This window comes from Salmo salar, chromosome ssa10, assembly GCF_905237065.1.
Source record: "Salmo salar chromosome ssa10, Ssal_v3.1, whole genome shotgun sequence".
Classification (NCBI taxonomy): Eukaryota; Metazoa; Chordata; class Actinopteri; order Salmoniformes; family Salmonidae; genus Salmo; species Salmo salar.
The window spans coordinates 28,324,660-28,334,383 of NC_059451.1; the positions used below are offsets into that span (position 1 = coordinate 28,324,660).

The 9,724-nt window shown below is 43.7% G+C and overlaps 1 protein-coding gene across 1 annotated transcript in view; it reads left to right on the forward strand.

The window, feature by feature from the left end:
- ect2 (epithelial cell transforming 2) overlaps positions 1-9,383 on the forward strand; it is a 29,452-nt gene extending 20,069 nt beyond the window's left edge. Inside the window, 5 exon segments of the mRNA XM_014216722.2 lie at positions 1,881-2,035; positions 2,793-2,900; positions 3,046-3,186; positions 3,825-4,193; positions 8,387-9,383. Of these exon segments, the coding sequence (XP_014072197.2) occupies positions 1,881-2,035; positions 2,793-2,900; positions 3,046-3,186; positions 3,825-4,169 (749 nt within the window). The 3' untranslated portion in view covers positions 4,170-4,193; positions 8,387-9,383.
- Positions 9,384-9,724: the final 341 nt, after the last annotated feature.

The window sequence follows — 9,724 nt, forward strand, 5'->3', positions numbered from 1 at the left end:
TTTCTCAAACTAGACACTCTAATGTACTTGTCCTCTTGCTCAGTTGTGCACCGGGGCCTCCCACTCCTCTCTCTACTCTGGTTAGAGCCAGTTTGCGCTGTTCTGTGAAGGGAGTAGTACACAGCATTGTACAAGATCTTGTTTCATGGCAATTTCTCGCATGGAATAGCCTTCATTTTTTAGAACAAGAATAGACTGATGAGTTTCAGAAGAAAGTTCTTTGTTTCTGGACATTTTGAGCCTTTAATCAAACCCACAAATGCTTATGCTCCAGATAATCAACTAGTCTAAAGAAGGCCAGTTTTATTGCTTCTTTAATCAGAACAACAATGAACAGCTGTGCTAACATAATTGCAAAAGGGTTTTCTAATGATCAATTAGCCTTTTAAAAATGATAAACTTGGATTAGCTAACACAACGTGCCATTGGAACACAGGAGTGATGGTTGCTGATAATGGGCCTCTATACGCCTATGTAGATATTCCATTAATAATCAGCCGTTTCCAGCTACAATAGTCATTTACAACAATATCTACACTGTATTTCTGATCAAGTTTGATATTTTAATGGACAAAGAATGAGCTTTTCTTTATAAAAACAAGGACATTTCTAAGTGACCCCAAACTTTTGAACGTGTGTGTGGATGGATATATGTATGGCTAGCTCCAGCTCTGAATTCTAAATGAAGTAGCTAAGTGATCCTTAGTATGAACTTTTCCATATAGCTATAGCTTAGTAGAACCCCCCCCCAGCTTAGACTCTTGTGGGTGAACGTTATTATTAAGCAACAGGATAGTGCTGGTTTGTGTGACTCTTTCGGGTGAATACGGTATTCTCTGAGCATGTTTATTGCTAATTCTGTCCTTCTCTCCCCTGTATCCTTTTGGTCATGTGAAATCTCATTCATAAGTATACTGGATAGCCTAATGTTGGGAGTCAACAGTAAGTGTCTGATATGACAGCCCAGACATAATCAAGTAAACATATCTCTCCTCTCTCCCACTAGCAGTGACTCAGCTCATGTTTGGCCTTGTCCAAGAGCTGCTAGGTTTAATTTCACTGTCAGTATGCACTGTATTAGCTATAAGCAGTGTATGTTGATTAGGGCTATGACAGTCATGGAGTTTTTGTTAATATTGGTCAGCCAAATGACTGGTCACGGTTATAAGCACATTTTCTCCTCTATGAATGTGCTGCCATAGAAATGATTCAATAGAATTGGCGTCCCCATTCAAGTCAATGATGTCGTAGTGGGTGGACTGGCGGCCATTGCGAGTGTAAGAAACGTATAGGAGGTGTACCTATCAATATGTGCTGTGGTTTTTGAGTCAACTCAACTGACATTACAAAAAAACGCATTCCATTTGCGTGAGCCACATTGCTAACATAATTTGTATGAACATTCTACATTACCATGGAAATTATTGCATCACAATACCAGGCAGCCTTTGCGAGTGTACCAATGAGTTTACCAGTCAAATTGCAAGGGCTGGAGGTTCCAATTCTATTCATTTTATTTCTGTGCTGCTGCAGGGAGGGGGGTGTTGCCTAGGCATCCGAAGACTAGTTTGCTACAACACTGCTTGTTTCAGCAAGGACTAACAAAGTTTCAATACGTTAAGAGTCCACCTTACCGCAGAAATGGACTCGACCGCACGAATTCCCGGCTGTCTCGTCTTAAGTCACCTTTTTGTTACACACACAATAACCCGGTTATGACTACAGTAATTGTGCCAGCCCTAGTGTTGATACATACAGAGATGCCCCTCTACGTGTCTTAAAGAGAAATGGATGAAATGTTTGGGCAGCTTATTCTTTACATCGAGTCGACCAAACCAGAAAGCTCAAATCTTTCTCCTTACCCCTTCTCCCTTTCTCAGATTGCCATAATGCCTTTGCCCTGGTGGTGCGCCCGCCCACGGAGCAGGAGAATCTTCTCTTCAGCTTCCAGCTGACTACTGAGGACACAATGAAGTCAACCTGGCTGAAGATGCTCTGTCGCCAGGTGGCCAATACCATCTGCAAGGCTGACGCGGTGAGAGACGCGAGAGACAGTGGTCCACTGAGCCGCTATAGGCCAGACGGGGCTGGGTGGGAGGGCTCCTGAGAACACAAGCTGTAACACATGCTGCCTGTCTGCTCGTCCTCTCACTAACACAGCCAGACTGGCCGAAGGGACCAAGGCATCCCTCACTGGTCTGGTGTCCTCATGTAGAACAGTGTCTGGATTCTGGAGGTTGAAGAGGACACAAATTCTATTATTTAATTATTTAGGCCACTTTTATTACACTTACAAATTATATTGCGCAAGAGTCCTTTTTGGTCATTTTAATTCTATTAGATTGTCCTCTATGGTTAAACTGGAAGATGGATTAATGTAATTAGAAGTGGAATTGTATTTGAACTTTAACACTTCAGACATAGATGGGTTGGTTTTTCTCCTCCACAGGTCTTTTCACTGATGTAGTATTAGGGATTGATTGAGGAAGCTAGCTAGTAATTGGCTGCTACAGACAGACGTATGTTTCCCATCATAATTAAAAACAGGCGCAATAAGCTTCGGCGGTGTGCCCGGGCTGTTCCAGCTCTGAGTGAGGTGTCCACTAGGTGGCGATGTAAACCTCTACTACCACCTGGGCTTGCGATCTTAATTGATTCACTGGCTCTCCCCGCACCCTGAATACCAATGAGCTCCAGCTGCTTGCAAAAACGGACAACTGCTTCTCACTCTTTGCATTTTGACAGCGTTGCAGAATGGGCTGGATATTTATATTTGTTTCTGTTTTAAACAGCAAGATCTAATTCAGTGCACTGAGCCTGACTCTGTCCAAGTGAGCACAAAGGATATGGACAGCACGCTGAGTAAAGCCTCTAGAGTCATCAAAAAGACTTCAAAGAAGGTAAAATGGGCTCCGAATTAGCCCGTCTCACTCCTGTATTCCACACAGGCCTATGCTGGATTTTAGACATGTTCACAGCTGCATGTTAGAAAGAGCTATTTTGAGTCAGGTTTTGAGTGTTTGTGTGACTGTGTTTACACCCCAGGTAACGAGAGCCTTTTCCTTCACCAAAACACCCAAACGGGTGATCCAGAGAGCCTTCATGGCCAACAGCACCCCAGATGACAAGAGCCCTGGCCCTAGCTCTGAGAACATGAGCCGTGTGGGCAGCAGTGCCACCCTGTCTGTAAGTTCATCCAACCATCTACTTTCAAGTCCAAGCCTTGAACAAGGCTTATCTAACCAAGTCAAGAGGCTAAAGGGGCATATTACAAGTCAAAAGGAGGTTAACAGGGCTATGGCAGAGGAAACATACGTAATTTAAGATTCTGACATGGGCTGTCTAATTGCACCATGTACCTTGTTTCCCTCTGAAGATCCATTTGCAGTGCTCTCCAAAGCATGATGGTAAATGGGTTACACATTAGGAGTTTGTCTAATGGTGAAATTGCTGTTCCTCCAGTGCAAGCCATTTGTATTTTGATAATGGCTGCAGTTTTCACATGCCTGTTGAACTTTTAGACATTTATTTCCTGTTCTTCTAACTGCGTCAGTGATGTCAGGCTTAATTTAAAAAAAATCTTTGATTACCCTTTTTCTGAGCAAGGTTACCTTCTTGATATTTGTCTTTCCTTTTACTAAAACGGTAAAGATTAATCATACAACACTAAATATTTGAAGAAAGTTACTGCTCTCAAACTTGGCTATTAAAAAGGGATTTTAAGTGCACCTTGGTGCAGTGGTGGGATAAGTAGTCTGTCTTGTGAGTTCTCTCCCCCAATACTCTGACCCCCCCCCCCCATGCTCTGATTTGTGACTGTGTAGATGGCTCGCTCTACCTCCACATTCAACCTCAGTGGTTCCGCCAAGGACTCTGCTGCTGCTGTGGTGCAGCGCTCGAACTCGCTGGACAACGCCCCCTGTCCCCGGCTCCGCGTTCCCGTCTGTATTCACACCCCCGATCCCACCCCTAGTCTACCCTGCCCTGAGGAGACCCCACCTAGACCCCAACCCACCCATACCATGCCTCCTTACTCTACCAGCCCCCCTTCCTTGAGGGTCCCGTCCAAAGGGAGGATTCCCCCTGGGGCTTGCCGGTACCTGCAGGTCCCCTACTCTGACACCCGCAAGGCAGGCTGCCTGAGCCCCCGCAAAGAGACCCTCCTATAGGTGGCTGACTGACCTCAGACTGATGTGAGCATCACTACGCTGGCTTTAACTCACTGGGATAGGTGCTTGGGTGATGGCTGTCTCACTGACTAACTCCTAATTCCTGGACTGTGCTGGCACCAGGGCTCAAAATAAATACAAATATTGGTTGCACTGGTGCTCATAATTTAAAGGTGCTTGACAGGATTTTTGCATTGTAGATTTAAGAAAACATCCATAATATACTGCTCAAAAAAATAAAGGGAACACTTAAACAACACATCCTAGATCTGAATGAAAGAAATCATCTTATTAAATACTTTTTTCTTTACATAGTTGAATGTGCTGACAACAAAATCACTCAAAAATAATCAATGGAAATCCAATTTATCAACCCATGGAGGTCTGGATTTGGAGTCACACTCAAAATTAAAGTGGAAAACCACACTACAGGCTGATCCAACTTTGATGTAATGTCCTTAAAACAAGTCAAAATGAGGCTCAGTAGGGTGTGTGGCCTCCACGTGCCTGTATGACCTCCCTACAACGCCTGGGCATGCTCCTGATGAGGTGGCGGATGGTCTCCTGAGGGATCTCCTCCCAGACCTGGACTAAAGCATCCGCCAACTCCTGGACAGTCTGTGGTGCAGCGTGGCGTTGGTGGATGGAGTGAGACATGATGTCCCAGATGTGCTCAATTGGATTCAGGTCTGGGGAACGGGCGGGCCAGTCCATAGCATCAATGCCTTCCTCTTGCAGGAACTGCTGACACACTCCAGCCACATGAGGTCTAGCATTGTCTTGCATTAGGAGGAACCCAGGGCCAACCGCACCAGGATATGGTCTCACAAGGGGTCTGAGGATCTCATCTCGGTACCTAATGGCAGTCAGGCTACCTCTGGCGAGCACATGGAGGGCTATGCGGCCGCCCCAAAGAAATGCCACCCCACACCATGACTGACCCGCCAAACCGGTCATGCTGGAGGATGTTGCAGGCAGCAGAATGTTCTCCACGGCATCTCCAGACTCTGTCACGTCTGTCACATGCTCAGTGTGAACCTGCTTTCATCTGTGAAGAGCACAGGGCGCCAGTGGCGAATTTGCCAATCTTGGTGTTCTCTGGCAAATGCCAAACGTCCTGCACGGTGTTGGGCTGTAAGCACAACCCCCACCTGTGGACGTCGGGCCCTCATACCACCCTCATGGAGTCTGTTTCTGACCGTTTGAGCAGACACATGCACATTTGTGGCCTGCTGGAGGTCATTTTGCAGGGCTCTGGCAGTGCTTCTCCTGCTCCTCCTTGCACAAAGGCGGAGGTAGCGGTCCTGCTGCTGGGTTGTTGCCCTCCTACGGCCTCCTCCACGTCTCCTGATGTACTGGCCTGTCTCCTGGTAGCGCCTCCATGCTCTGGACACTACGCTGACAGACACAGCAAACCTTCTTGCCACAGCTCGCATTGATGTGCCATCCTGGATGAGCTGCACTACCTGAGCCACTTGTGTGGGTTGTAGACTCCGTCTCATGCTACCACTAGAGTGAAAGCACCGCCAGCATTCAAAAGTGACCAAAACATCAGCCAGGAAGCATAGGAACTGAGAAGTGCCCACCTGCAGAACCACTCCTTTATTGGGGGTGTCTTGCTAATTGCCTTTAATTTCCACCTGTTGTCTATTCCATTTGCACAACAGCATGTGAAATTTATTGTCAATCAGTGTTGCTTCCTAAGTGGACAGTTTGATTTCACAGAAGTGTGATTGACTTGGAGTTACATTGTGTTGTTTAAGTGTTCCCTTTATTTTTTTGAGCAGTGTATATCTGCAGTAATAGTGGAATGATAGTCTTTCACAGTATTACTTACCCGCCAGTGTTGTAATTGGCTGTGATATTCGACTGTTGATTTCTGCCGCCGGAGCAGCAAAATGTGAAAGCTGTTCTGACTTTGGCTGCGTTATCTAATGGAAATCGCTCTGTCATTTCCTTGTTGCTAAAATTCACACTGTAAACTCAATTTCAGTTTGTGAGAAGAAGCACTAAATGGTGTAGGGAGTCATTGTACCATCTTAAATCGCTGTGAAATATATTTTCAGTCAAATATTGTTTTCACAGCCGTTTGAAGCTGGTTGAGTAACGGTTTGACTTGCGATATAGATCAAAACACTTGGGTGAATTGTTGGAATCATACTTATTATTCGAATTCTATGGTTGGTGTTTGGCATGACATCAAATGAAAAGCCAGGTATGGGTTATAACAGGGTAGGAACCAAAGTGTTGGTCAGTGTTTCCCAGGGGACTATAATCACTTTTCAATAGACATTACATTTAGACAAAGGTTTTAAAGTAGACCATCTGATTCAGAACATGCCATTGTACAAACATGCTGATCTACACCAATACTGGTAGCAACCTGTATTAGCGCTAATGTTTGCTTTGCCCTAGCTAGTGCATTTTGCTAAATGGCATTTAGCTATCCAGCTAGCGATAAACATTAGCGAATAGCAAAACTTTAGACACATGCCAGCTTTCTTAGATTAACTTGCGTTTTGCAGAGCGCAAGATACACAAACTAGTAGTCTAATAGAGAGAACATGTGGATCCATATTTAGAAGCAGCTTGGGAAGCAGCATCGCTCTTGTTTTTTAAGAATATATTGAGTGCATAAATTGACAGCATGCTGAAAGAATAAACAGCTGTGGAGAAACTGCTGCCTGCTTGAGTGACGGGGCGGGGCTTGTCTGGCCTGGGAACTGGAAGCAAGCAGCCCCTGGAGGGAGAGGACTAGCACTCAGAAGCTGCGGTAAAGCAAAGCCTAATAATCATAACAATTATCTAGGTTCGTTATTTTTTGTTCAGCCGGTCTTGTTTGAGCAGTGTAGGGAAATATTGTTTGGTATTGGATTTTTTTTAGCCGCAATGGTTCTCAAATAAAACTCCAGGTTGTACATGCAGCCTTTAGAGCCCTGGGTGGAACTCACTCTCCTGATCTCTGTGGGCTTTTACTTATCTGCTGCACACCTCACTCACTCAGTTCCGCTAACATCCGCCTGAAGCACCGGGCAGACGCTCACTCAAGCTTTTACATAAACCCCCTCAATCCGTTTTGGAATAAGGAGGGATGTATTTTTACAGCAGTCACGGCAGCGAATGATTTGGTAATGATATATGTCCTCCAAAGCAGTAAATGTTGTGGTGACAGTTATTTAATCATTCTCCCACTAATTTAATCCAATAAAGCCAACATCTGTGTGTCACATGATGCTTGAGTGTTTGGATGGAGGCTCCAGACCTTTTGGCAATCCATCACTGGGCATTTGTGAAACCCTGGCACTGGCTTCATGTCTGTCCTGTACAGTCTGGTCATTGCTTTTCCACTGCTATTGATCCCAGGTCCTCACATTAAACCATAATGTCATCTCAAATCTCATTAACATGACTAGGCCCTGTTGAAGTGAAATTGTGTGGTGGTGTTTATAGCAACAAGCACGCAATGAGGTGCTGGTGCATAAATTGGGTTGCTATTCAGGCTGGCCTTTCCTTTCACCCTGGTATTAGCCAGCAGCAGCCTTAATGAAGGAGTATACATGACACATACCTGTTTACGCTCCTACCTTTAACACTCGTCTCTCCATAGGGCAGACTCTTAATAAGAGTCAAATATGTATGCATTTTAACCAGCCAGACCCTGTGCTTCCCCAGAAAACACCCTGCATTTATGCAGCACCTTTTCATGTTCAAGTTTCTGCAGTAACATATAAGTACTTGGGTTCCTTTTCAATATAACTGATTCATCCACAGTAATAAGCAGAGAGAGAACCACATCTTTATAACATGACAAAATGTTGTGAATGGTTTAAACGCTTGTTTTGCAAGTTGGGCAGAGAACAGAAATATTCTATTGGCGTTGCTCGATTAGTTCAATGCCAACATTTGGCTGGGAAGGCTGAATGTAAAAGTAATTAAATGAGACTGGTGCATATAAAACGACCTTGTATCCTTCACTAAGCACTTCCCACAAGATTGCTTCTGCGGCCCACATGACAATCCATCTTCGTGTCGAGGCTTTTAAACTGTCCTCCAGAAGTCCCAGCGTATACTTGTGATCAGAAAGCCCTCATATAGAAGAACTTAAGTAAACACTCAAGTAACTCATTGTCCTTAAACTAACACTCGAGGGGTCATTTCTGTTTTGGAACACAATCAATTTCCTAATTTAATCGATGTCCCTGTTCTGTTCCCACCAGGCGATGCACTCTCCCTCCATGGTCAACCTGCCATCCATGTTTGAGAGGAAGTACCACACGTTCAGTCGCTCCACAACCCACCTGTTCTGATTGACTCAGAGGGGATAAACCCAGCACGCTGTTCTGCACCGTGCACCCCTCACTGTAATTCAATTAGCTCACCTTTCTGCAATGGTACTGCTGATTGGCATGTTCTGTAAGTGTTTTAATTAACACAAGTTCAGGCAGATATTGTCCGACTTGGAAAATGAAGGATGTATACCATTGTATTTAGTGTTTACTTGCAATGTTACAAGTTGGCTTCGTGTGTTAGACATTTTGACATATGTAATAAACAGCCACATATATAGAGAAGATATTCACTGACATTTTATATAGTTTTGTCGTAGAGGTATATAATTCACTGAATGATTAACCAATGAAACTATTTCTTTGTTTTATGGGAACAAGCCTGTTGGTTTCACTTACTATAGTTTCCAGCTTTTATAAAGCTCTTGAAATGTTTTTACTTTTTATACAAATGATCAGGAATATTGGAACAAAAGCAAACATAAGCTGTAAGTCTGTCTGTTTGCTGTAGTTTTTAGGTGATTATTTTGTTGTCTAGTGGTTGTTTTTGTTCAGAAGGGACTAGGAATGATGCTGCAGTACATATTTATTCTCCATAATCATTTTGTAAATAGTCTTTAAAAAGTATCTTTCTCTCTTGCTATTAATGTGTAAATGTGCCTCTATCCTGATTGTCTGTAATTATCGGTACTGTATCATCTTCCAATGTATCTGTATCCAACGCACTTACACATGTACATGATCCAACTTTAAGCTTATTTCTGGTGGTTTATTCAATTATAGGGTGTTGTTCACTACTTCTTTTGTCAGATGAATTAAAAAATAAATCAGCACCCCCATCCCCATTCATCTGGATTGAATAGTGGCTATTATTATACAGTCACTTATGGTTTGGAATTGAATTATTTTAATAAAATCCCTGTATGAATTATGTGTTTGGGATGTTTTTTGGGGGAGGTTTACATTATTTTTGAACAAAAACATGCATCTGGACTTCACCCATCTACCTATTCAGTTACTTTCTCATTCATTATGTCCTTGGTGTATTATCCTCCTTTAATACTTGGGGGGGAAGAGAAAATCTGAACCTGGTAGGCTGTGGAGTTCTGCAAAGAAATTACCAGGAAGCAATAAATGGCTGCCTGAAATGACGTGTTCATTTGTAAACTGTTAACTGGATACCATTTGCTTGCCTTAAGCATCCTTTGACCACTCTTGACGTGTTCAGAATAGCCCACTCTAAAGTGAGACACGTCAGCAATGCTCATT